This window comes from Pan troglodytes, chromosome 6 (assembly GCF_028858775.2).
Source record: "Pan troglodytes isolate AG18354 chromosome 6, NHGRI_mPanTro3-v2.0_pri, whole genome shotgun sequence".
Taxonomy (NCBI): Eukaryota; Metazoa; Chordata; class Mammalia; order Primates; family Hominidae; genus Pan; species Pan troglodytes.
In genome coordinates this window covers 164,250,836-164,278,539 of record NC_072404.2, presented here as the reverse complement: position 1 = coordinate 164,278,539, position 27,704 = coordinate 164,250,836, and the positions used below count along the sequence as shown (strand labels likewise).

At 47.6% G+C, this 27,704-nt stretch overlaps 1 protein-coding gene across 3 annotated transcripts; it reads left to right on the top strand.

Moving 5' to 3' along the window:
- Positions 1-709: 709 nt before the first annotated feature.
- ZNF425 (zinc finger protein 425) lies at positions 710-24,322 on the top strand. Of its 3 annotated transcripts, none has more exons than XM_009454460.5 (4): positions 710-1,234; positions 8,750-8,876; positions 14,814-14,951; positions 21,555-24,322. In XM_009454460.5, exons 1-4 carry the CDS (start codon positions 842-844, stop codon positions 23,507-23,509), a joined length of 2,613 nt encoding a protein of 870 aa, XP_009452735.3. In that variant the 5' UTR covers positions 710-841; the 3' UTR covers positions 23,510-24,322. The 3 variants fall into 3 exon arrangements, with proteins under 3 accessions (XP_009452735.3, XP_519465.5, XP_063671828.1); XM_519465.8 differs by having other exon boundaries at positions 1,087-1,234; positions 14,793-14,951; XM_063815758.1 differs by having other exon boundaries at positions 1,149-1,234; positions 14,810-14,951.
- Positions 24,323-27,704: the final 3,382 nt, after the last annotated feature.

Below are 27,704 nucleotides of genomic sequence, written 5' to 3'. Positions count from 1 at the left end.
AATGTAAGGTTTTTTTTTTAACCCTTTAATCAGTAAGGTGCATCTACATTTCACGATTCCGGGACAAATACAGATGTGCACACGCTCCTCAGCCTATGCAGGGACTATTTTATTTCTCATGGACATCCTTTCTAACTATACACTTTTCATTTGTTACTTTTGCCTGACACCTAAAACATGACTAGGACAGAATGCGAGGTTGATTTTCTGGGGACAGTCGCCACCCCCTTCCTTGCCCTCTCTCTCCTTTCTGTCTCTCCCTGGTTTCCCCTTCTGCGTCTTCCCACCTCTCCCGTTTTTGCGTCTTCGTGTTTCTCACGCCCTGTGTCATAGCCTCCTCCGTCTTCTCCCGCTCTGTCACAGTCTCCCGCCGGGGGCTAGGGGTGCCCGGCCCGCATCCCTGGGCGACCCTGAGTCCCTGCAGGCGGCCCCGAGGCCGGGGTGGCTTCCGCATGGGGTCTCTGCCCGAGGCCTTTCTCTGCCAAGGAGGGAGTGTGGACGCTCGGGGAGCCCAGAAGGGCGCTGCACCCACGGGGACCGGACGTGGTGGGCGGACCCCTCCTCCGCGTCCCCGACGGGACATGCCCGGGCCCCCCACGGCCTCCGCGCCCCCGGCGGGACGGACACCCCGGGCCACCGCGCGCCCCCCACCACCTACCCGGCCTCGCTGGATTCCCGGCACTCCCCTCACAAACGAAGCCCTCGAGCTCATCCCTGACTTGGGGGCAGCTTTGGAAGGAAAAGCACCGGACTCTCCCCTCTCGCTGCCTCTCAGTCCGTGTTTCTGTGGAGCGCGTCTCCCAGTCTCTGTCCCTACTCTCTCCCTGTTCCTGCTCTCTCCATGTTCACCTGCTCCTCCGTTTCCCCTCCCGTCAGCTCCCTCATCTCGTCTTCGACCGCATCCCTCGCATGCAGATCCGGGAGTCCAAGGGTCCCTCAAAGACCGGCGTGCTGCGGCCTGCACGGAGGGTGCCCGGGCCCCTCCTCTGAGGACCGACTCCCTCTAGCGGCGCCGCTCCTCCCGCCCGCAGGGGGTGCTATGGGGCGGAGCGGCCTCCGCTGCCGAGCGCCGAGTCCCAGCATGCACCGCGCCCCAGCATGCACCGCGCCCGACTGGCTCTGCCTTTGGGGGCCAGCAGGGCTGTTCCTGGGAGGCGGGTTGGGGCGGAGCGGAGGGGAGGCCGTGCCAGGCAGGGCCGGTTCGTGCGGAACCGCCATGGCCGAGCCGGCTTCGGTAAGAAGGGCCGGTGGAGGATGCAGGCTCTGTCGAAACTCGGGTCCCTGTCGCAGCTGGATTGGGGTCCGCGTCCAGGGAGTGGGGCGGCCGGGGCCTGGGCCTGGGGGTTGGCAGTGGCCCACGGACTGAGCTCCGGGCTGGGCTGGAGAAGGCGCAGTCTTGCTGCGTGTGCTGTTCTGGAATTGACCTGGGGAAAAGCTGGTCTGGCCGGGCTTGGCCGCGCGCGTCTGTGGCCCCGGCCACTCGGAAGGCTGAGGCGGGAGCAGCGCTTGAGCCCGGGAGCTCTGCGCTGTATATGCGCTAGGTCCGTCGCGCGGTGCCTCTGAGTTCTGCATCTGTGTGGTGACCTCTCGGGAGCGGGGACCACGAGGTTCCCCAGGGAGGGGGAACCGGCCCAGCTCGGAAACCGAGCAGGGCAAAACCCCAGTGCTGATCGTTAGTGGGATCGCGCCTGTGAATAGTCACTGCCCTCCAGCCTGGGCAACAGCCAGACCCCGTCTGTTTAATAAATAAATAAAAGTTGGTTTGGGAGAAAGAATCCGGGTGGGAAAGATCTGTTTCTCGGCCTGTCGTAGGCTCAGATCAACAACGCTGTCCCTGCCTTCAGTGTCGGGGCTCTGAACCTCGGGGTCTCTCTGGGCCCGTGCTCTCCTGCTGAAGGTAGTTTCAGAGAAGCACATCAGTGTTAAGCAGATGAGAAAAAGGAGAAGGAAAACTGGAAGTGAGAGAAATTGGAGACCGCTCCCTCTAGGAAAGGACAGAAAACTTAAAATGAATTGGGTGGTTAGCGTAAATCGAATTTACCGTAAATGCTGTAGTATTGTAATGTAGTATTGAAAATTTGAGCACCGGTTTTAGAGTTTGAAAGGCATATCCTGAGGCTTAATCCAGGAAACCCTGTTACATTCAGTTAAGTATAACTTGCTTAAGTGTGCAAGTTTTTCTTGTGCCCCCAATGAAATTTTATAATCTTAGGAATGTAATGCTCCTTATTTGCAGTTGATTCTTCCCTTTTGCCTCCCACCCCTTTTCCCCAGCCTCCTTTGGCAGGTACAGATTCTTTTCTGATTTCTCCAAGCTTTGTTTCTACAGCCAGGCTTTCTTTTTTTCTCTCCTCTTTAAGTGATTGGGAATCTCCTGGAATATTCCTCTCTGTTCTGGGAAAGTTTGTGGTAGCTCTTCTTTGTACATTGAATTTATAGAAAATGTGGTAACAGTTTATTGGCTAATGTATTATTTGGGATAGGCAAGGAAAAATCGTTTTCTTGATTTTCCTTTCCACTGTAGCAGTTTAATGCTAATTGTAAATGTGGTCATAAATGGGAATTTTATAGGTGGAAAACGCATGGGTGGCCGGGCGTGGTGGCTCATGCCAGTAATCCCAGCACTTTGGGAGGCTGAGGCGGGCGGATCACCTGAGGTCGGGAGTTCGAGACCAGCCTGACCAACATGGAGACAGCCCCTCTCTACCAAAAATACAAAATTAGCCTGGCATGGTGGTGCATGCCTGTAATCTCAGCTACTGGGGAGGCTGAGGCAAGAGAATCACTTGAACCCAGGAGGCAGAGGTTGCAGTGAGCCGAGATCGTGCCATTGCACTCCAGCCTGGGCAACAAGAGCGAAACTCCGTCTCAAAAACAAAACCAACAACAACAACAAAAAAAACATATGGGTGAGGTACAATAAAACTGTAGAGGAATTTGGTTGAAATCACATTGTAAAAATAACAAGGCCATCCGGACGTGGTGGCTTATGCCTGTAATCCCAGCACTTTGGGTGGCCAAGACGGGCGGATCATGAGGTCAGGAGATCGAGACCATCCTGGCTAACACGGGGAAACCCCCTCTCTACTAAAATTACAAAAAATTAGCCGGGCATGGTGGCGGGGGCCTGTAGTCCCAGCTACTTGGGAGGCTGAGGCAGGAGAATGGCGTGAACCCGGAAGGCGGAGCTTGCAGTGAGCCAAGATCACGCCACTGCACTCCAGCCTGGGCGACAGAGGGGACTCCATCTCAAAAATAAATAAATAAATAGCAAGGCCAGGCCAGGCGTGGTAGCTCAGGCCTGTAATCCCAGCACTTTGGGAGGCCGAGCCGGGCGGATCACGAGGTCAGGAGATCAAGACCATCCTGGCTAACACGGTGAAACCCCGTCTCTACTAAAAAGACAAACAATTAGCCGGGTGTGGTGGTGGGCGCCTGTAGTCCCAGCTACTCGGGAGGCTGAGTCAGGAGAATGGCGTGAACCCGGGAGACGGAGCTTGCAGTGAGCCGAGATGGCATCACTGCTCTCCAGTCTGGGCGAAAGAGCGAGACTCCGTCTCAAAAAGAAAAAAAAAAAAAAAAAAAGCAAGTCCGGGCGCAGTGGCTCACGCCTGTAATCCTAGCACTTTGGGAGGCCGAGGCGGGCGGATCAACTGAGGTCAGGAGTTCCAGACCAGCCTGGCCAACATGGCGAAACCCGGTCTCTACTAAAAATAGAAAAATTAGCCGGGTGTGGTGGCGCGCGTCTGTAAACCCAACTACTCGGGAGGCTGAGACAGAAGAATCTCTTGAACCTGGGAGGCAGAGGTTGCAGTGAGCCAAGATTGTGCCACTGCACTCCAGCCTGGGGACAGAGCGAGACTCCGCCTCAATAAATAAATAAATAAATAAAAATAAAACAAGTTTGAACTTGTTTGTCATAACAGCTGATACTTAAGCTTTCAGGGCTTATGATAGTTTAGATAGAATTTTAGCTCTGAAACTTTTACCTCCAAAAGCCTAAGTGTTAAACGTCAGGTCTCCTAGATTCTCTTATTGGGAGACTTGTAGTGCTTCTGACCAACATTTTCTATATACTTGGGAAGAGCCTTAGCCATCTTTCAAGATGTCCAGTGCTTTGCTAGTAGGCTGTCATCTATACTTATAGCACAGAATCTGAAAGGAGTGAAAATGGAATTTTCAAAAGTTACACATGTTCTGTTGCTTCCCTATTGACACAGTGGATCTGTCCTCAAACACCCAGGAAGAGCCGCCCTGGTTAGTTCAGTCCATACTAGAGGTTGTAGGTTAATGGTCCATGAGCCAATCATGGCTTGCAGACATTTTGTTTGAAACACCCCTGTTAAAATTGGGAATTTTAGTTGCCAACATGAGTTCACATAAAATGATCTATGTTTCCAGTTTCTCTTTAAGAAAATGACACATCCCAGGCCGGGTGTGGTAGCTCACACCTGTAAATCCCAGCACTTTGGGAGGTCGAGGTGGGTAGATCACCTGAGGTTAGGAGTTCAAGACCAGCCTGGCCAACATGGTGAAACCCCGTCTCTACTAAAAATACAAAATTAGCCGGGCATGGTCGCACATGCCTGTAATCCCAGCTACTCAGGAGGCTGAGGCAGGAGGACTGCTTGAACCAGGGAGGCAGAGGTTGTAGTGAGCCGAGATTGCACCATTGCACTCCAACCTGGGCGACGGAACGAGACTCCGTGTACAAAAAAACAAAAACAAAAACAAAAAACCCACGTCTCAATGTAAAACACAGCTACAAAACCTGTAGAAGGTGACACTGGAGAAAATCTTTGGAACCTAGGGCACAGTGGGAAGTCCCTGGTGTTGTACCACAAGCACAATCAATAAAGGGAAAAAAGTGATAAATTGGACATAATCAAAATTTAAAACTTGCTTTTTGAAGGATCCTGTTAAGAGGGTGAAAAGATACGGACTGGGGCCAAAATTTGCAAACCACATATCTGACAAAGGACTCCTGTCTAGACTACGTAAAGAGCTCAGCTAGGCAAGGTGGCTCCTGCCTATAATCCCAGCACTTCCGGAGCCTGAGGCAGGAGGATTGCTTGAGCCCCGGAGTTTCCGATTAGCCTGCGCAATGTAGCAAGACACCATCTTTAAAAAAAAAAAAAAAGAATCTTCCTTGGACAGTTAAAAAAAAATCCAATTAGAAAATGGGCAAAAGATGGCCGGGAGTGGTGGCTCACACCTGTAATCCCAGCACTTTGGGAGGCCGAGAGTGGGCGGATCACGAGGTCAGGAGATCGAGACCATCCTGGCTAACATGGTGAAACCCCATCTCTACTAAAAATACAAAAATACAAAAAAAAAAAAAAAAGCCGGCGGTGGTGACGGGTGCCTGTAGTCCCAGCTACTCAGGAGGCTGAGGCAGAAGAATGGCGTGAACCTGGGAGGTGCAGCTTGCAGTGAGCCGCGATTGCACCACTGCACTCCAGCCTGGGTGACAGAGCGAGACTCCGTCTCAAAAAAAAGAAAACGGGCAAAATATATAAAGTGGCATTTTGCCAAAGAGAATATTTTCATGGGAAAAACACATAAAAAGATGTTTAACATCATTACTCATTAGGAAAACCAAATTAAAGCCACAGTTAGAGATCACTATACACCTATTAGAACAGTTAAAAGTAGTGACATTGCCAAATGCTGGCGATGGTGCTAAGAAATGCTGTCTTATAGATTGCTGGTAGGAATGTGAAATGGCGACCAGGCATAATGGCTCACACCTGTAATCCCAGCACTTTGGGAGGCCGAGGTGGGTGGATCACAAGATCAGGAGTTCAAGACTAGCCTGACCAACATAGTGAAACCCCATTTCTACTAAAAATACAAAAATTATCCAGGCATGGTGGGGCACGCCTGCAGTTCCAGCTGCTCGTGAGGCTGAGGCAGGAGAATCACTTGATCCCGGGAGGCGGAGGTTGTGGTAAGCCGAGATCACGCCACTGCACTCCAGCCTGGGCCACAGAGCGGGACTCCCTCTCAAAAAAAAAAAAAAAAAAAAAGGAATGCAAAATGGCCCAGCCACTCTGGAATATAGTTTGGCATTTTCTTTAAAAACTAAACAAATACTCATCATATGACACAGCAGTTGTAGTCCTGGGCATTTATCCCAGAAAAATAAAAACATGCCCACCCCAAATCCTGTACATGATTGTCCATAACAGCTCTTTTGTTAATATCCGAAAAGTTAAAACCAAAATATTTCTCAGTAGGTGAAGGGCTAATCAAACTGGTGCATCCATACCATGGAATACTACTTGGCAATAAAAAAAGAAATGAAATACAGTCCTGGGTTGCTTAACGACAAGAATGTGTTTTGAGAAACACATTGTTAGGCAATTTTGTGGTTGTGCAAACATCAGAGTGTGCTTCCAAAAACCTAGATGGTATAGCTTATTTCTCCTAGGCTACACACTTGTATAGCATGTTACTGTACTGAATACTGTAGGCAGTTGTAACACAATAGTACTTGTGTATCTAAACATAAACGTACAGTAAAAATGCAATATTATAATCTTATAGGACCACTGTTGTATATGTGGTCTCTCACTGAAGCATCATGTGGCACATGACTATATTGGTAAACATGACAACTTGGATGGATCTCAAGGACATTATGCTGAGAGAAAAAAGTCAATTTCAGAAGGTCGCATACCATGTGATTCCATCTATATAACTTTTTTTGTTTGTTTTTTTGAGACAGAGTCTCATTCTGTCACCCAGGCTGGAGTGCAGTGGCACAGTCACAGCTCACTGCCAACTACGCCTCCCAGGTTCAAGCAATTCTCCTGCCTCAGCCTCCCGAGTAGCTGGGGCTACAGGCATGTGCCACCATGCCCGGCTAACTTTTGTATTTTTAGTAGAGATGGGGTTTCACCATGTTGGCCAGGCTGGTCTCAAACTCCTGCCTGCCTCAGTCTCCCAAAGTACTGGGATTACAGGCGTGAGCCACTGTACCCAGCCAACATTCTTGAAATGGCAGAATTGTGATGGATAATAGATTCGTGGGTGTGATTATAAAGGGTTGGAACAAGGGAGCTCTTTGTGGTGATGGGATGCAGTTGTCTCTCAGTATCCGCAAGGGATTGGTTCCAGGACCCCTCACAGATACCAAAATCCATGGATGCTCAAGTCCCTTATATAAAATGGTAGAATTTACATATACCCCGTGCACATCTTCTTGTACATAAATCATGTCTCAATTGCTTATAATACCTAATACAATATAAACGCTATGTAAATAGTTATGCTGGATTTTTAAAAATTTGTAGTATATTCTTGCATTTTAAAATACATTATTTAAAATTTTATTTTATTTTTTAATAGAGATGAGGTCTTGCTATGTTGCTCAGGCTGGTCTCAAACTTGAGCTCAAGCAGTCTTCCCGCCTCAGCCTCCCAAAGTGCTGGGATTACCATACCTGGCTTTTATTTTTAAAGCAGTTTTGATCTAAGGTTGGTCGAATTTATGGATGTGGAACCTGTGAATACAAAGACTGACTGTAGTTGTGTTTTTTGATTGCAGTGGTGGTTACATGAGTGAGCATATGTGATGAAATAACAGAATTATATGTACATATTGCACCAATGTCAGTTTACTTGTTTTGATATTGTACTATAATATACAATATGACCTTTTGGGTAAACTGGGTGAAGGGTACATGGAACCTTTTTAAAAATAATTTTTGGGCCAGGCGTAGTGGCTCGTGCCTTAATCCAGGCGTGCCACCACACCCAGCTAATTTTTGTATTTTTAGTAGAGATGAGGTTTTACCATGTTGGCCAGGTTGGTCTCTCGAACCAGGCGTGGTGGCACATCCCGTAATCCCAGCTACTAGGGAGGCTGGGGCAGGAGAATCACTTGAACCTGGGAGTCAGACTTTGCAGTGAGCCGAGATTGAGCCACTGCACTCCAGCCTGGGTGTCAGAGACAGACTCCATCTCAAAAAAAAAAAAAAAAACTAGGCTGGTTTCGAACTCCTGAACTTAAGCAGTCCTCCCGCCTCAGCCTCCCAAGTAGCTGGGACTATAGGCACACTTACATGGAAGCCTTCTGTGCTGTTTTTACAACATCTTGTGAATCTATAATTATTTCAAAGTAAAACATTTTTCAAAAACGGACACATCCAGCAATACTAGACCCAGTCTTCCACAGCAATAACTGGTTGCTGCTAAGTAAAGCATCCCTTTTTAGATGGTCTTTGTGCTCAAAGGCCTGCTATTCATTCATTCATTTTAGTTTATTTTTATTATTTTTGAGACAGAGGCTCACTCTGTAGCCCAGGCTGGAGTGCAGTGGCAGGATCTCAACTCACTGCAACCTCTGCCTTCCGGGTTCAAACAATTCTCCTGCCTCAGCTTCCTGAGTAGCTGGGACTACAGGAATGTGCCACCACGCCCAGCTAATTTTTTAATTTTTAGTAGAGATGAGGTTTTGCCATGTTGGCCAGGCTGGTCTCTCAAACTCCTGACCTCAGGTGATCCACCCACTTTGGCCTCCCAAAGTGCTGGGATTACAGGCGTGAGCGACTGGGCCTGGCCCATTCATTCATTTTACTTGGCTCCAGTGGACATTTGTGACCCTTTTGTTGTTTATTTTATAATATGGCACCACCCAGAAATAATTAACATGTTTTCTTTCTGTATCTCAATAAAGTAATGGACATTGAAAAACAAAGTAGCCGTAAAGTAAAAATGTATGTGTATACTATTTGTGATTCCAGGTAACTGTGACATTTGATGATGTGGCCTTATATTTTTCGGAACAAGAGTGGGAGATCCTGGAGAAGTGGCAGAAGCAAATGTATAAGCAAGAGATGAAGACCAATTACGAGACCCTTGATTCCCTGGGTAAGATGAGCTTCTAAGGAGTCACTTTTTAGGAACCAACCTAATAGTACCAGGCTTCCTTCCCTGTATGAGCTGTGGGCTGGTTGAATATGATACTGTGCCCAGTTTACATTCATAATGTCTCCTCCCTTTCCTATAATGGCCTGGGAATATTAAATTCCTTTTTATCCAGTGGTATCTTTGCCTTCAGTATTATTAATACTCTAAATTCTCTGTCTCCTACCTTAACCCTCCCCAATGTCTCCCACAATTAGAATTACTAAGTAATCTGGCCAGGCGCGGTGGCTCACGCCTGTAATCCCAGCACTTTGGGAGGCTGAGGCGGATGGATCACCTGAGATCAGGAGTTCGAGACCAGCCTGATCAACATGGAGAAGCCCTGTCTCTACTAAAAATACAAAATTAGCTGGGCATGTTGGTGCACGCCTGTAATCCTAGCTACTGGGGAGGCTGAGACAGGAGAATCGCTTGAACCTAGGAGGCGGAGGTTGCATTGAGCCAAGATCGTGCCTTTGCACTCCAGCCTGGGCAACAGAGCAAGAGTCCATCTCAAAAAAAAAAAAAAAAAAAAAGAAAGAATTACTAAGTAATCTAATTGCCCCTTTTTTAAAAAAAGTGTATTCTTTTATTTCTTTAATACTTTCATGCCTCCTTATTGTGTTGCCTGCCTGAATAAGATGAATTTCTCATCTTCAAGGAACTATTGGTTTCATGAAGGGGACAGAGTGATTAAGTGAGAATAAGCTGGGATGCAACATAGTGCATGGTGTGAATATAACAGGCAAGAAAAGGGTAGAGGAAAGGAGGAGAGAGCAGTGGGATGGGACACTTAGGTAACTCCAGGGACATACTCAAGGAGTAGATTAAAAAGATTAAAGAGAAATTTGGGGAAATTATAACTTGCTGCTTATCCGGCTTATTCTGACACATTCTTGTATCATTAAAACCATTTCTTTTCTTTTTTTTTTTTTTGAGACAGAGTCTCACTCTCACCCATACTGGAGTGCAGTGGTGTAATCTCCGCTCACTGCAACCTCTGCCTCCTGGGTTCAAGTGATTCTCCTGTCTCAGCCTCCCAAGTAGCTGAGACTACAGGTGCCCACCACCGCACTGGCTAATTTTTTTTTTTTGCATTTTTAATAGAGACGGGTTTTCATCATGTTGGCCAGGCTGGTCTCGAACTCCTGACCTCGTGATCTGCTCACCTCAGCCTCCCAAAGCGCTGGGATTACAGGCATGAGCCACCATGCCTGGCCTCATTAAAACCATTTCTACTGGTATCAATATAATAAGTGATCTCAGTCTAGCCTGAAGGACTCATTCCCTGCTTGGGGGATTTATATTTTATTGTGTGAGATAGGAATGACAAGAGTCAACCATGTGAAATTAGGGGGAAGACAATTTTAAGCAGAGAAAAACTAGGGCAAAGGCCCCAGGGTAGGAGTGCCTGGGCTTAGGTTGTTGAGACCTACACTGAGCCTGTGGTAGGATCTGCACAGAAGGCTGGTAAGAAAGGGATGCCGAGGCAGGAAGGGCCCCAAAGGACAAGATAAGGAGTTGGATTTTATTCTCAGCACAAGGGGAAGATGATGGGGGGATTTAAACAGAGGGGAGTGATTTACTTTTAAAGTGGTTACTTGGGTTGCTATGTGGAGAATGAATCATAGTGGACAGCAATGAAAGGAGAGACACTAGCCAAGAGTGTTGGCCGTTCTGGTGCGTTTCATGGCAGCTGAACCAGGTAGGTAGTAATTAAGACAGAAGAAGATGGTCTCCAGATAGGCTTTAGAGGCAGAATCCTAGATTTTGCTGATGGATTAGATGTGGAAAAAAAGAAGAATCAACTCCTTGATTTTTGGTTTGAGTATCCTGATGGCGAGTGGCTTTGTTCACTAACAGGAGGAAGGTTAGGGAGGTCGCACATTTGGGCCACATTACATCTGAGATGCTCATGTACATTTCCATGGAAACATAAAGTATGTAAAACTGGAACTCCATGTTAAGGTTAGGACTGGATTTACAGAATTGGAAGACGTTATAGTGATGGTATTTTAAACTATGTGGCTGGTTTGGGATCATCCAGGGAGAATGTGTAGACAGAACAGAAAGAGACCTGGGACAACCCTTCATTTAGAGGCTAACCTGAGGACACCGAGGCCCAGGAGCCAGCAGGGTGGGACAGATGAGAGCTGTGTGCTGATCCAGTGTTGTTTTGAGGTATCACAATTAGTGTCCTTCAACTTGGAAAATTTAGCCAGATTTTTCCAAATTTTAAAAATCAAATGGTATTACCTGCCAATGATTTTCCATATAGAACATCCAGATCCCAGCCCCAGAGCTTAGGATTTAGCAGGTTCGGGCTCAGGCCCAGGGATCTACATTTTTCACAAGTACTTGAGGTGCTGCTAATGCTGGCGGTACCCACTTCCCTTGGAGATGAAGCCTTGATCTGAGGGCTGAGCTGTATCTGACACCACCAAAGGCTCAGAGGAAGAGGCTTCCTGCTGCCTACTCTGAAGACCCTCTACTGATTTATGAAAACCCTTCTTTTTTTTTTTTTTTTTTTTTTTTTGACGGAGTCTCGCTCTGTCACCCAGGCTGGAGTGCAATGGCACGATCTCGGCTCACTATAACCTCTGTCTCCCAGATTCAAGCTATTCTCCTGCCTCAGCCTCCTGAGTAGCTGAAATTACAGGCATGCGCCACCACACCTGGCTAATTTTTATATTTTTAGTAGAGACAGGGTTTCACCATGTTGGCCAGGGTGGTCTCGAACTCCTGACCTCAGGTGATCCGCCTGCCTCAGCCTCCCAAAGTACTGGGATTACAAACGTGAGCCACCACACCCGGCAAAAAACCCTTCTTTTAGGCTTATGCCACTAGACTGCATTACTCTCTACCTCTTAATCACTGTTATTTAACAACCTCCTGTTTCTGTCACTTCACTGATCAAGAATGTTGGTACCTCGATATTCACCAGGCGTGGTGGCTCACGCCTGTAATCCCAATACTTTGGGAGGTCGAGGCAGACAGATCACTTGAGGTAAGGAGTTTGAGACCAGCCTGGCCAACATAGTGAAACCCCATCTCTACTAAAAATACAAAAAAAAAAAAAAAATTAGCCAGCGTGGTGGCACACGTCTGTAATCCTAGCTACTCAGGAGGCTGAGGTGGGAGGATTGCTTGAACCTGGGAGTTGGAGGTTGCAGTGAGCCGAGATCACAACTCTGCAGTCCAGCCTGGGTGACAGAGTAAGACTCTGTCTCAAAAAAAAAAAAAAGAAAGAAAAGAAAAAAAGAATTTTGGTACCTCAATAGTGAGGATTGGATGTGAGCCATCTCATCAGAAAAGTTTAGTGATTGAAGTTCCCTCCTTAACTCCCTGTAAATTTTCTTTTCTTTTCTTTTCTTTTTTTTTTTTTTTTTTACTCACAGTGTTCTCATAATGATCACTTTTTAAAATCCACATCATCCTTAACTTGTCTGCTTCCTTTAATTATGTTGTGAAATATTGGGCCGGGCACAGTGGTTCACGCCTGTAATCCCACCACTTTGGGAGGCCAAGGTGAGTGGATCATGAGGTTAGGCATTCGAGACCAGCCTGGCCAACATAGTGAAACCCCATCTCTACTAAAAATACAAAAAATTAGCCGGGCATGGTGGCACACACCTGCAATCCCAGCAACTCAGGAGGCTGAGGCAGGAGAATTGCTTGAACTCAGAAGGCGGAGGTTGCAGTGAGCCACTCTGTGCCACTGCACTCCAGCCAGACTGTGCCCTGCACTCCAGCCTGGTGACAGAGTGAGACTCCATTTCAAAGAAAAAAAAAAAAAAAAAAAGGCTGGGCGCAGTGGCTCACGCCTGTAATTCCAGCACTTTGGGAGGCTGAGGCAGGTGGATCATGAGGTCAGGTGTTCCAGACCAGCCTGACCAACTTGGTGAAACCCCGTCTCTACTAAAAATACCAAAAAAAAAAAAATTAGCTGGGCGTGGTGGTGCACCCCTGTAGTCCCACCTACTCAGGAGGCTGAGGCAGGAGAATCGCTTGAACCCGGGAGGCAGAGGTTGCAGTGAGCCAAGATCACACCACTGCACTCCAGTATGGGCAACAGAGCAAGACTCTGTCTCAAAAAATTTTGTGAAATATTGCAGAGGATATTTAAACTGAACAGTCTTTTTCTTTTTTTTTTTTTTTTAGACAGAGTCTCTCTCTATCACCTAGGCTGGGTGCAGTGGCACAATCACAGCTCACTGCAGCCTCAAACTCATGGGCTCAAGTGATCCTCCCAACTCTGCCTGCTGAGTAGCTGGGACCACAGGCATACACCACCGCACCTGGCTAATTTTTAAAATTTTTGGGCCAGGCGCGGTGGCTCACGCCTGTAATCCCAGCACTTTGGGAGGCCAAGGCGGGTGGATCACGAGGTCAGGAGATCGAGATTATCCTGGCTAACACGGTGAAACCTCATCTCTACTAAAAATACAAAACATCAGCCGGGCGTGGTGGTGGGTGCCTGTAGTCCGAGCTACTCGGGAGGCTGAGGCAGGAGAATGGCATGAACCTGGGAGGTGGAGCTGCCAGTAAGCCGAGATCATGCCACTGCACTCCAGCCTGGGCGACAGAGTGAGACTCCGTCTCAAAAAAAAAAAAAAAAAAAATTTGTAGGGATGGGGTCTCCCTATGTTGCCCAGGCTGCTCTCAAACTCCTGGGCTCAAGCAGTCCTCCCACCTCAGTCTCCCAAAGTTCTGGGTATACAGGCATGAGCCACTGCACCTGGCCTGAACTAAACAGTCTTGGTAAGGCTTTATTCTATTGTCATTCATGTCATTTCAACGGCTTTCATTTTTTTGACTTAACTTTGATCTCACGTCTCTAGGAATCGAAGTCAACTATGAAAATGATTTTTATTGTGAGTAATGGTGAAAAAGAGAGAGAGGCCGGGCACAGTGGCTCATGCCTGTAATCCTAGCACTTTGGGAAGCTGAGGTGGGTGGATCACTTGAGGTCAGGAGTTCGAGACTATCCTGGCCAACATGGTGAAACCCTGTCTACTAAAAATATGAAAATTAGCCAGGCATGGTGGCAAGCACCTGTAATCCCAGCTACTCGGGAGGCTGAGGCAGGAGAATTGGTTGAACCTGGGAGGTGAAGGTTGCAGTGAGCCGAGATCGCGCCACTGCATTCCAGCCTGGGAGACAGAGCGATACTCTGTCTAAAAAAAAAAAAAAAAAAAAAAGGGGTCACAGGGCTGGGCACGGTGGCTCACCCCTGTAATCCCAGCACTTTGGGAGGCCAGCGCAGGCAGACTGCTTATACCCAGCAGTTTGAGACCAGCCTGGGCAACATGGCAAAACGCTATCTCTATAAAAATACAAAATTAGCAGGGCATGGTGGCGCATGCCTATAGTCCCAGCTACTCAGGAGGCTCAGGTGGGAGGATCAGTTGATCCCCGGGAGGCAGAGGTTGCAATGAGCCAAGATTGTGCCACTGCACTCCAGCATGGGTGACAGAGTGAGACCCTGTCTCAAAAATAAAATAAAATAATAATGATAATAATTTTTAAAAATAATTTTTTTTGAGATGGAGTCTCGGTCTGTTGCCTAGGCTGGGGTGCAGAGGCGCGATCTCTACTCACTGCAACCTCCATCTCCCAGGTTCAAGTGATTCTTGCACTTCAGCCTCCCGAGTAGCTGGTATTACAAGCGTGTGCTACCACGCCCAGCTAATTTTTATAATTTTAGTAGAGACGGAGTTTGCTATGTTGGCCAGGCTGGTCTCTAACTCCTGACCTCAAGAGATCTGCCTGCCTTGGCCTCCCAAAGTGCTGGGATTACAGGCGTGAGCCACCACGCCCGGCCAAAAAAATTATTTAAGTATGCAGTAAACTCAAAGTCTGTGTGGACTCTATTTACAGGGTATGCTTTTTCCAAGCCAGATTTGATCACATGGATGGAACAAGGGAGAATGCTATTAATCAGCGAACAGGGATGCTTAGATAAAACAAGAAGGACAACTAGCCCTCCTACTGATGAACAGTTGAACATGAAGAACACTGGAAAGTTGCTATGTTTTGGTGAGTAAGATGGATTTAAGGTCATGAATTATTTAATTTTCCTAGCCTTGTTTCCTGAATCTTTCTTTTTGGATATCTGACTAGATCTAGTCAATAAAAAAAGTTGTTTTGATGGAGAATGTTAGTTTTCTTTACTCAAGAGGGTAGCAAATGTGGGCTGGGCATGTTGGCTTACGCCTGTAATCTCAGCACTTTAGGAGGCTGAGGTGGGTGGATCACCTGAGGTCAGGAGTTCCAGACCAGCCTGGCCAACATGGTAAAACCCCATCTCTACTAAAAATACAAAAAAATTAGCTGGGCATGGTGGCAGGCACCCACAATCCCAGCTACTCTGGAGGCTGAGGCAGGAGAATTGTTTGAACCTGGGAGGCGGAGGTTGTGGTGAGCCAATGTCATGCCATTGCACTCCAGCCTGGGAGACAGAGCGAGACTCCATCTCAAAAAAAAAAAAAAAAAAAAAAGAGGGTAGCAAATGTGAGACTGTATTATGTATTACTCTCATACAGAAAGTTTTATATAGATATACAAATTTTTTTTTTTTTTTTTTTTTTTTTAGACAGAGTCTTGCTCTGTCACCCAGGATGGAGCCCAACTGTGCAATCTCGGCTCACTGCAACCTCTGCCTCCCAGGTTCCAGGGATTCTCCTTCCTCAGCCTCCAGAGTAGCTGGGACTACAGATGCCTGCCACCACACCTGGCTAATTTTTTTGTATTTTTAGTAGAGAAGGGGTTTCACCATACTGGCCAGGCTGGTCTCAAACTCCTGACCTTGTGATCCATCCAACTCGGCCTCCCAAAGTGCTGGGATTACAGGTGTGAGCCACCGCGCCCGACACCCGGCTAATTTTTTGTATTTTTAGTAGAGATGGTGTTTCGCCATATTGGCCAGGCTGGTCTCGAACTCCCGACCTCAAGTGATCCACCCATTTGCTCTTCCAAAGTGCTGGGATTATAGACGTGACCCACCATGCCTGGTGTGGTGATATATGTTATTAAAAAAAAAAACAAATCCGGGGAAGAAGATGACAATTCCTTGTAAAGAGCAAGGGATGGCCAGGCGCGATGGCTCATGCCTGTAATCCTAGCACCTTGGGAGGTCAAGGCGGGCGGATCACCTGAGGTCAGGGGTTCGAGACCAGCCTGGCCAACATGGCGAAACCCCCTCTCTACTAAAAATATAAAAATTAGCCGGGGGTGATGGCGCATGCCTGTAATCCCAGCTACTCGGGAGGCTGAGGCAGGAGAATTGCTGGAATGCAGGAGGCGGAGTTTGCAGTGAGTCGAGATTGCACCACTGCACTCCAGCCTGGGCAACAGAGTGGGACTCCATCTCAAAAAAAAAAAAAAAAAGAAAAGAACAAGGGATCCATTTGTCAAAACCCTGAGAGGAAAAACCACCTCCTTGTCACACTGTCATGTCCATTTGAATATACAGAAATGAAAAACCCTCTAATTTTGTACAAAATTTTTTTTATTATACAGAACTTTAAAACTTGGGTTTTTAAAACTCCTTTTGAATTCCTTGTGACATAAGGGAGTATTTCACTTTTTATAGTGCACGAATGCTTTTCTTTTTGTTTTTTTGTGAGATGGAGTCTCACTCTGTCAATGAGGCTGGAGTGCAGTGACATCGTGTGAGCTCACTGCAACCTCCATCTCCTGGGTTCAAGCAATTCTCCTGCCTCAGCCTCCTGAGTAGCTGGGATTACAGGCACCCACAACCATGCCTGGCTAGTTTTTATATTTTTAGTAGAGATGGGGTTTCACCATGTTGGCCAGGCTAGTCTCGAACTCCTGACCTCAGGTGATCCACCCACCTCGGCCTCCCAGAGTGCTGGGATTACAGGCGTGAGCTACCGTGCCCGGCTGCACAAATGCTTTTCTAGGTTCTTGGGAGTCGAGGAATCCTCTGAAGCAGGAGACTTTGAGGCCAGGAAGTGTGTCCAAGCCCCATCAACAGGATAAAAGAATTTCCTGGTCAGGCGCAGTGACTCACGCCTGTAATCTCAGCACTTTGGGAGGCTGAGGAGGTCAGATCACATGAGGTCAGGAGTTCGAGACCAGCCTTGGCAACATCATGAAACCTGTTTCTACTGAAAATACAAAAATTAGTCAGGTGTGGTGGCAGGCTCCTGTTATCCCAGCTACTCAGGAGGCTGAGGCAGGGGAATTGGTTGAGCCCTGGAGGCGGAGGTTGCAGTGAGCCAAGATTGCGCCACTGCACTCCAGCCTGGGCGACAGAGCGAGACTCTGTCTCCAAAAAAAAAAAAAAGAAAAAGTAAATAAATAAAGAATTATCAAGGGTTTCATTTCATTGACACTGTCTATTCATTCACTCATCTAACCAATATCGAGTGCCTCCCACAGTCACAGGAGTACGTTAATATTACTTTAGGCGAGGGCAAAAACTATATAATGTATGTGTATGTATACATATGAATAAAACAATTGTTATATTCTAGATGTTGATCGTCTTACTGACATGGCAATTAAGTTAGCCAATTATATTGAACTATACATAGTCGAATTAGTCAACTATAAAATAAGATTGCATATGACTTAATAAAATAGTAAGTAATCCCTAATTCTGTGCTATAGGGATTTAGAGGAGAAGGAGCGGAGGAGAGAGAGCAATATCCCAGGAGGACTCTAAAAGGAATTAGGATATAAATAGCAAAAAATGGGCAGATTTGGTTAGAGAAAGAAGAATCAGTAGGGGTCATACATGAACTGAAGCTCAAAGATAGGAACAAATCCATTACATTTAGAAAACAGAGAAGACTAGGCTGGGCGCCGTGGCTCATGCCTGTAATCCCAGCACTTTGGGAGGCCGAGGCGGGTGGATCACGAGGTCAAGAGATCGAGACCAGCCTGGCTAACATGGTGAAACCCCTATCTCTACTAAAAATACAAAAATTAGCCAGGCGTGGTGGCAGCTGCCTGTAGTCCCAGCTACTCAGGAGGGTGAGACAGGAGAATGGCGTGAACCCGGGAGGCGGAGGTTGCAGTGAGCCAAGATCGCGCCACTGCACTCCAGCCTGGCAACAGAGCGAGACTCCGTTTCAAAAAAAAAAAAGAAAGAAAAAAGAAAACAGAGAAGACACCAACCTGCCTGTAGCTGAATGTTACTCTTGGGACATAGTGGGACATGGGAGGAAAAACATAAATTGGTGTTAGACAACCTGAGGCCAGGATTGCCAAGTGGAAAGTTTGACTTCATCCTATAGAATGGGAGGAGCTTGGAAAGATTTTTATTTTTTTTCTTAGACAGAGTCTTGCTATGTCACCAGACTGGAGTGCAGTGGTGCAATCTCAGCTCACTGCAACTTCCACCTTCCGGATTCAAACTATTCCCCTGCCTCAGCCTCCCGAGTAGCTGGGATTACAGGCACACTCCACCATGCCTGGCTAATTTTTTGTATTTTAGTAGAGATGGGGTTTCACCGTGTGGGCCAGGATGGTCTCCATCTCCTGACCTCGTGATCCACCCACCTCAGCCTCCCAAAGTGCTGGGATTACAGGCGTGAGCCACCACACCCAGTCCTGGAAGGATTTTTGAGTACCAAAGAGTTAACAACTTTGGTAGCTATCCCTAAAAATAAATGTTGTTCCCTTAGTACAAGGTGGTGCTCAGCCAATAATCACAGCTGCTCGTCTGCCTGGGTTAAATAGTAAAAGCATGTTTTTAGGAAGATTTAACTTCCAGTGATGAGGAAGGGGATTCAAGGTAAATATACTTTCATCACAATCCAGGCAAAAGGTATTAGTGTTAACTTACTAAATCATATGATCATGTTGAAAACATCACCTGTGTTGTCCTTAAGGTGACCACAGAGCACAGTGAGAGTCCTCTGGGGGCAGTGTCACTTGGGTTTCCTCCCAGGTTAGGAGATTAAAAAATGCCAACATGGTGAAACTCTGTCTCTACTAAAAATACAAAAATTAGCCGGGCGTGGTAGTGGGTGTCTGTAGGCTGAGAGTTTGCTCAGGTACAGTGGCTCATGCCTGTAATCCCAGCACTTTGTGAGGCTGAGGCAGGAAGATCAGTTGAAGCCAGGAGTTTGAGACTAGCCTGGGCAACATAACAAGACCCCATCTCTACAAAAAATAAAAAAAATTAGCTGAGCATGATGGTGCGTGCCTGTAGTCCCAGCTACTTGGAGGTAGGGGCTAACGTTGGAGGATCACTTGAGCCCTGGAGGTCAAGGCTGCAGTGAAATGTGATCATGCCACTGCACTCTAGCCTGGGCAGCAGCATAGTGAGACCTAGCTCAAAAATAAATAAATAAATAAATAAATAAATAAATAAATAAATAAATAAAGGGGAGAGAGTTCCATTATCCAGTTCGACAAGACTTTGGAGGAAAAGCAGTTCTGAAATATAATGGCTTAAGTGAATGTCTGCAATGGCCCTTTCCAGATCTAGTGGGTAATAATGATAACTCAGGTTCCTCTATTTCCTGTCATCATGTCTTCTACTTTGGGAACAGTAGTGATTATGCTATATAAATATATCATTCTTGGCCAGGCGCGGTGGCTTATGCCTGTAATCCCAGCACTTTGGGAAGCCAAGGCGGGCAGATCACGAGGTCAGGAGATCGAGACCATCCTGGCTAACATGGTGAAACCCCGTCTCTACTAAAAATACAAAAAATTAGCTGGGCGTGGTGGCGGGCGCCTGTAGTCCCAGCTACTCAGGAGGCTGAGGCAGGAGAATGGCGTGAACCCGGGAGGTGGAGCTTGCAGTGAGCAGAGATCGCGCCACTGCACTCCAGCCTGGGCGACAGAGCTAGACTCTGTCTCAATAAATAAATAAATAAATAAATAAATAAATAAATAAATAAATCATTCTTATAATGCAGAGTTTTTTGGAAAAGGAAAAAAATTCTACAGTGTTATTTGTGAATTCAGTAAGCTGTCATTTTTATATTCCTAAGAAAAATATTTTCTATTAGCATTTCTTCCAGAAAATCTTTCCTGAAATCTCTGGTAGAAGGGAGACAAGAATATGGCCCTAAGCTGTCCTCCTTAAAAAAAATTTTTTTTTTTTTTTTGAGACAGTCTCACTTTGTCACCCAGGCTGGAGTACAGTGGTGTGATCTTGACTCGTCACAACCTCCGTCTCCTGGGTTCAAGAGATGCTCCTGCCTCAGCCTCCGGAATAGCTGGGACTACAGGCACACATAACCACACCCAGCTAATCTGTGTATTTTTAGTAGAGACAGGGTTTCACCATATTGACCAGGCTGGTCTCCAACTCCTGACCTCGTGATCTGCCCACCTCAGCCTCCCAAAGTGCTGGGATTACAGGTGTGAGCCACTGTGCCTGGCCACCTCTTTAAATATTTACCATTTATTTCATAGATGTAATGGTATAGTCAGATGATCAGAGTAACTCATTTTCACGGTCTCCAACTTCTGCTTACCCTATAGTTCACAAGATGTGAACTATGAATTTCAATTTGCTTGCAATTTTTTTCATGCTAAGTTATTTCTTAACACATGGTGAAAAGAATATAAAAGTCAAATATGATTTACCTGCAGGAGGCAGATTGACAAAGTCATTGAGATCAGTGGGATTCCCTTTTCTACTTTGTTAGTGACATGAAGACAGTCCTTGAATGGCTAGGCACAGTGGCTCATGCCTGTAATCCCAGCACTTTGGGAGGCCAAGGTGGGTGGATTGTTTGAGGTCAGTTTGAGACCAGACTGGCCAACATGGTGAAACCCTGTCTCTACTAAAAATACAAAAGCATTAGCTGGGTATGGTGGTGGATAGTCCCAGCTACTCAGGAGGCTGAGGCACAAGAATTGCTTAAACCGGGGAGGCAGAGGTTGCAGTGAGCCGAGATCACGCCACCGCACTCTAGCCTGGGCAACAGAGTGAGACTGTCTCAAAAAATTTTAGGCCGGGCATGGTGGCTCATGCCTGTAATCCCAGCACTTCGGGAGGCTGAGGTGGGTGGATCAGGAGGTCAGGAATTCAAGACCAGCCTGGCCAAGATGGTGAAACCCTGTCTCTACTAAAAATACAAAAATTAGCCAGGCGTGGTGGTGGGTGCCTGTAATCCCAGCTACTCAGGAGGTTGAGGCAGAGAACTGCTTGAACCCAGGAGGTGGAGGATGCAGTGAGCCAGGATTGTGCCACTGCACTCCAGCCTGGGCGACAGAGTAATACTCCGTCTCAAAAAAAAAAAAAAAAAAGAAAAATTTTTTTTAAAAAGGCCAAGCGCGGTGGCTCACGCCTGTAATCCCAGCACTTTGGGAGGCCGAGGCAGTGGATCACGAGGTCATCCTGGCTAACATGGTGAAACCCCGTCTCTACTAAAAATACAAAAAATTAGCCGGGTGTGGTGGCGGGCGCCTGTCGTCCCAACTACTCAGGAGGCTGAGGCAGGAGAATGGCGTGAACCCGGGAGGCGGAGCTTGCAGTGAGCCGAGATCGCACCACTGCAATCCAGCCTGGACAACAGAGCGAGACTCTATCGCAAAAAAAAATAATAATAATTATAATAATAATAATAAATTTTTAAAAGACAGTCCTTGAACCCATTTATAGGGTAGACATATCACTGATGAGAGTGATACTTCTTTCTGCTCCAGATGACGAAGGAACTCCCAGGACAAAAGAAGAGGATTGCCGTTTAAATGGTCCTCAAAAACAGGACTTGTGTGCTGCCTTACGAGGGAAAGAGAGAAAGATTTTGTTAGCTCAAACAGCCACCTTCCAGTCTCCAAGTCTCCGAGAAACAGAGATTCTAAATAAAAAAGTCAGCATCACAGCATATGATCCAGACAAGAAAGACCTGCAGCATAAGCCTCGGGAGACCCCAGGGCGCTTAGAAATTCCCACAGGGCCAAGATGCTATTCCTGCTATGTCTGTAGGAAAGTCTTCCAAGTAAGGAGGGATTTGCTAAAGCACAAACGGAGCCACTCCAAGAGCCAGCTCTGCAGATATCCAAAGTACAAAAACTCGTCCAGAGGGAAGTCCGAACTCAGGCGGACGCAGAGGCTCCTGTGTCAGAAGAAGCGGTTCCAGTGCAGTGAGTGTGAGAAGAGCTACTTCCTGAAGGGCAGCCTCGTCACTCATCAGGTTGTCCACACCGGCCAGCGGCCCTACCCATGCCCTGAGTGCGACAAGACCTTCCGGTACAGGGCCAACCTGAAGAAGCACCTGTGTCTACACCGCGGGGAGCGGCCGTTCTGCTGCGGGGAGTGCGGCCGGGCCTTCGTGCAGCAGTGCGAGCTCACGGAGCACTTGCGGCTGCACAGCGGAGAGAAGCCCTTCCAGTGTCCGCAGTGTGATCGGTGCTTCCGCCTGAAGAGGGGCATGAAGGTCCATCTGTCCCAGCACAGCGGGAAGAGGCCCTTCCACTGTCCCGAGTGTGGCCGGAGCTTCTCCCGGAAGGCTGCCCTGAAGACCCACCAGAGGACGCACAGCGAGGAAAAGCCGTTTTCTTGTGGTGAATGTGGCAGGAAATTCATCTACAAGATTAAGCTGGACGAGCACATCAGAGTGCACACGGGAGAGAAGCCCTTTTCGTGTCCCGAGTGTAACAAAAGTTTCCGCCTCAAGAGAAGCCTGAAAGCCCACGGGCTGCAGCACAGTGGGAAGCGGCCCTTCCAGTGCCCGGAGTGCAGCAGGGGCTTCTTCTGGAGGAACGCCATGCGCGCCCACCAGCGCCTGCACAGCGAGCAAAAGCCCTTCCCCTGCGCCGAGTGCGGCAAGCGCTTCACGCGGCCCTCCAAGCTCGCCTGCCACACCAGAGTCCACGACAGGCAGAAGGAGTTTCCCTGCGGCGAGTGCAAAAAGACCTTTTCTCAGCAGTCGCGGCTCACGCAGCACCTGAAGGTCCACACCACGGAAAAGCCGTTCTCCTGCGCCGAGTGCGGCCGCAGTTTCCGCCGGCGCGCGCATCTCACAGAGCACACGAGGCTTCACAGTGGCGAGGAGCCCTTCCAGTGTCCCGAGTGCGACAAGAGCTTCTCCTGGAAGGCCTCCATGAAGTTCCACCAGCGGATGCACAGGGACGAGAAGCCCTTCGCGTGCGGTGAGTGTGACAAGACCTACACGCATCAGTCTCAGCTCACCGAGCACCTGAGGCTGCACAGTGGAGAGAAGCCCTACCAGTGTCCTGAATGCGAGAAGACTTTCCGCCTCAAGGGAAATCTGAAAAGCCACCTGCTGCAGCACAGTGGCCAAAAGCCATTCTCTTGTGTGATGTGCGGCAAAAGTTTCACTCAACAGTACCGGCTCACAGAACACATTCGAGTCCACAGTGGGGAGAAGCCCTTCCAGTGTCCGGAGTGTGACAAGAGCTACTGCATCAGGGGCAGCTTGAAGGTCCACTTGTATAAGCACAGTGGAGAGAGGCCCTTCCAGTGTCCCGAGTGTGGCAAAGGCTTCCTCCAGAAGAGAAGCCTGAAGGCCCATCTGTGCCTTCACAGTGGGGAGAGGCCTTTTTCTTGTGATGAGTGTGGAAGGAGCTTCACGTACGTGGGGGCGCTCAAGACCCACATTGTAGTGCATGCCAAAGAGAAGCCCTCCAGCCTCTAGGTCAGGCCATGCAGCAGTCACGCAGTCAGCTTTCAGGAGGTGCCAGCAGCTCTGTTGGCTCAAGTTGAGGCAGGTTGAAGGATTCACAGGGTAAGATCGGGCACAGTGGCTCCCGCCTGTAATCCCATTACTGTGGGAGGATCGCTTGAGCCCAGAAGTTTGAGACCAGCCTGGGCAACATTGCAAGACTCCATCTCTACAAAAAATATAAAAGTCAGCCAGGCGTTGTGGTGCATGCTTGTGGTCCCAGCTACTTTGGGAGGCTGAGGCAGGAGGATCGCTTGAGCCCAGGAGGCAGAGGCTGCAGTGAGCCATGCTCACACCACTGCACTCCAGCCTGGGTGACAGAGCAAGATCTTGTCTCAAAAAAGAAAAAAAATCACAAAATACTGGCTACAGACACACTGGACGGGTGTGTGGTCTGCAGAACTCTATGGCTCCTTGACAAAAGTTCCAAATAATCCAAAGACAGTCAAAGAGACATCTCCCTCAATAGTCGTCATAGGAAAGACATGCCAGTTGTGGAGGAAACTCACACTGATCTGCTAGTCCAACGATCTCTTCAGTGTCATCCAATAATCCCTTCATTAAATTTAGAAACTACAGCCTGAGTGAAGAAATGTTACAGCCAGGAACATATTCCTCAGTCAGCTTTTCCATTACCAGGCCATTTTACTTAAATCTGTATTAAAGTCTTCAGTTTTCTCTCATAGTGGATTTTCATTTTCTCTCAGATGGTGAGAGGGCTTCTGTTTCTTGGAATGTTTCCATATTGCTAAAAATAAATGTCTTCCACTATCTCCTTTGTTAAAATGATTACCCATGTGTTCTTTCCTTCTGAATTTTACTTAAATCACCTAAAAGTCCGCCACTGTGAGTAATAGGCAGTGTTATTTATCTAACCCCTCTGCATTTTCAACAGTGTTATGTCAGTTCTCAAAGAACTATACTTAACATTAGGGTCTCTGAGGAAAATACCAAAGGAAAAAATACTGTCAGTCCACAGCACCACTATTTTTTTTGCCCTGTCGCCTAATCTAACATTATAAGATTTTCCAGGCTATTCTGGCAAACCCTCATCTGTCTCTCAGACTGTCAATCTTTGACATTACTCTTTTTTTTTTTTTTTTTCTTGAGATGGAATCTCGCTCTGTCACCAAGGCTGGAGTAGGGGCGCCATCTCAGATCACTGCAAACTCCACCTCCTGTGTTCAAGTGATTCTCCTGCCTCAGCCTCCCGATTAGCAGGGACTACAGGCGTCTGCCACCACGCCTGGCTAATTTTTTGTATGCTCAGTAGAGACGGGGTTTCACCATGTTAGCCAGGATGGTCTCCATCCCCTGACATCCGTGATCCGCCTACCTAGGCCTTCCAAAGTGCTGGGATTACAGGTATGAGCCACCGCGCCCAGCCTTTGACATTACTGTTAAGAGAACTTACAGCCTTCCTTAGGAAATTTGAGTACCTTCATAAATTTTGTGTGTGTTGCACAAAACATGGTCCCCAGTTACCAAAGTCAGAATCTGCTGGGATCAAAGTCGCTACAAGAATCACAGTGTCGGCCGGGCGCAGTGGCTCACACCTGTAATCCCAGCACTTTGGGAGGCCAAGACGGGCAGATCACGAGGTCAGGAGATTGAGACCATCCTGGCTAACACGGTGAAACCCCGTGTTAAAATACAAAATACAAAAAATTAGCGGGGTGTGGTGGCGGGTGCCTGTAGTTCCAGCTACTCGGGACGCTGAGGCAGGAGAATGGTGTGAATTCGGGAGGCGGAGCTTGCAGTGAGCTGAGATCTCACCACTGCACTCCAGCCTGGAGGACAGAGCGAGACTCTGTCTCAAAAAAAGAAAAAAAGAATCACAGCATCTATACAAAGAGGAAAAAGGTGCCGCCTGTGTTTGGGACAGTCCTGTGGGTAGGGAATAGGCTGCTATTTATGTGGTACACCTCAAAAAACAAAACTAAAGTGCCAGTGATCAGATAAATGAAATGCCAACAGTTTAACAGGTAGATTCAGAACTAAAAATAAAATAATGTGAAAATAAAGACATTTTTTAAAAATGCTTTTCAGAAAGAGTTTTAAAAGACAATGGGTCAGGCACGGTGGCTCACGCCTGTAATCTGAGCACTTTGGGAGGCCAAGGTGAGTGGATCACCTGAGCTCAGGAATTCAAGACCAGCCTGGCCAACATGGCGAAACCCCATCTCTACAAAACTTAGAAAAATTAGCAGGGCATGGTGGTGTGCACCTGTAGTCCCAGCTGCTTGGGGGCTGAGGTGGGAGGATTGCTTGAGCCCAGGCGGTTAAAGCTGCAGTGAGCCATGTTTGCACCACTGCACTCCAGCCTGGGTGACAGAGTGAGACCCTATCTCTAAACAAATGAAAATAATAATAATAATAATGAGTACCCCACATTACCACATGCTGCAGAAAGAGGTCAAAGAAGAAGTTAAAGGATTATAAATGTCAGTGAGAGATATTACCCTGAGTGGCTGAAGCAAAAGCACGGGGCTGAGTAGAACACAGAAGAGAAGGGGCAGTTGCATGACATAGTTCAGAAAGCACAGGGCTTAGAGTAAGTCCCACAAAATATAACAGACCCTCGCTCTGGCCTTGGGCAAGACACTAGAGCTCTGTAAGTTTTACTTTCTCCATTTAATATAATGGTGAGGGGAGGGTACCTTTATGAAAATCAGCCACATCTACAAAAATAAATGCTGTTTTTCAGCTATACTGGTAACACAGGCATTCTCTAGTATGAGTTAGGTGATGGATTGCAGTACATGGAGTGGCCTACAGAATCACTCCCCGTCCACCCATGGGGGACTGGCACAGAAACAGCAATAAGGAGTGCTTCTGAGGTCAAGCCGAGGCAGGAATTAGGAGAAGAAAGTGACCAAGTGCAGGTAGAGAATGGGGAGGAGCTGAGAACAAGGAGGAGGGGTAGCTTTAAGAAAGGAGAGACTAGGCGCCGTGGCTCATGCCTGTAATCCCAGCACTTTGGGAGGCTGAGGCGGGCGGATCACGAGGTCAAGAGATGGAGCCCATCCTGGCCAATATGGTGAAACCCCGTCTCTACTAAAAATACAAAAATTAGCTGGGCTGGTGGCACGCGCCTGTAGTCCCAGTTACTCAGGAGGCTGAGGCAGGAGAATCGCTTGAACTCGGGAGGCAAGGGTGGCAGTGAGCTGAGATCGTGCCACTGCACTCTAGCCTGGTGACAGAGGGAGACTCTCAAAAAAAAAAAAAAAAAAAGAAGAAAGAAAGGAGAAAGGGCAGGGCGCGGTGGCTCACGCCTGTAATCCCGGCACTTTGGGAGGTCGAGGCAGGTGGATCACCTGAGGTCAGGAATTTGAGACCAGCCTGGCCAACATGGTAAAAACCTGTCTCTATTAAAAATACAAAAAATTAGCTGGGCGTGGTGGCAGGCACCTGTAATCCCAGCTACTCGGGAGGCTGAGGCCGGAGAACGCTTGAACCCAGGAGGCAGAGGTTGCAGTGAGCCGAGATCGCGCCATTGCACTCCAGCCAGGGCAGCAAGAGCGAAAATGCATCTCAAAGAAAAACAAACAAACAAACAAGAAAGGAGAAAGGAACTGTGGTAAGCATTACCTGGAACTTTCCGGATGCTCATGCTTATCAGGAGCCAAGTAGAAGTTTCTATCTAAGCTGTCTTTGCCCCCAGATCTGGTCACCTAAGTAAGGGTGTATAAATTGTTTCATGACCAGTACTCAGATTCTGGAAATAAAGGCCAATAATGGACACTATAATGTGAGGATGAACATGAGATTATGAATATGAAATACATAGTGTCTAGTCAAGAGTAGGCATTCAGGGCTTGGCACAGTGGCTCATGCCTGTAATCCCAGCACGTTGGGAGGCCGAGATGGGTGGTTCACTTGAGGGCAGAAGGTCGAGACCAGCCTGGCCAACGGGAAAACCCTGTCTCTACTACAAATACAAAAGTTATCCGGGCGTGATTGCATGCACCCATAGCCCCAGCTACTCGAGATGCTAAAATGGGAGAATCACTTGAATCCAGGAGACGGAGGTCACAGTGAGCTGAGATCATGCCACTGCACTCTAGCCTGGGTGACAGAGCAACATCCTGTCTCAAAAAAAAAGAGTAGGCGTTCAGTAAGATGTAACCCCATGTTATGAACGGAATCATGTCCCCTCCCCTTTCCA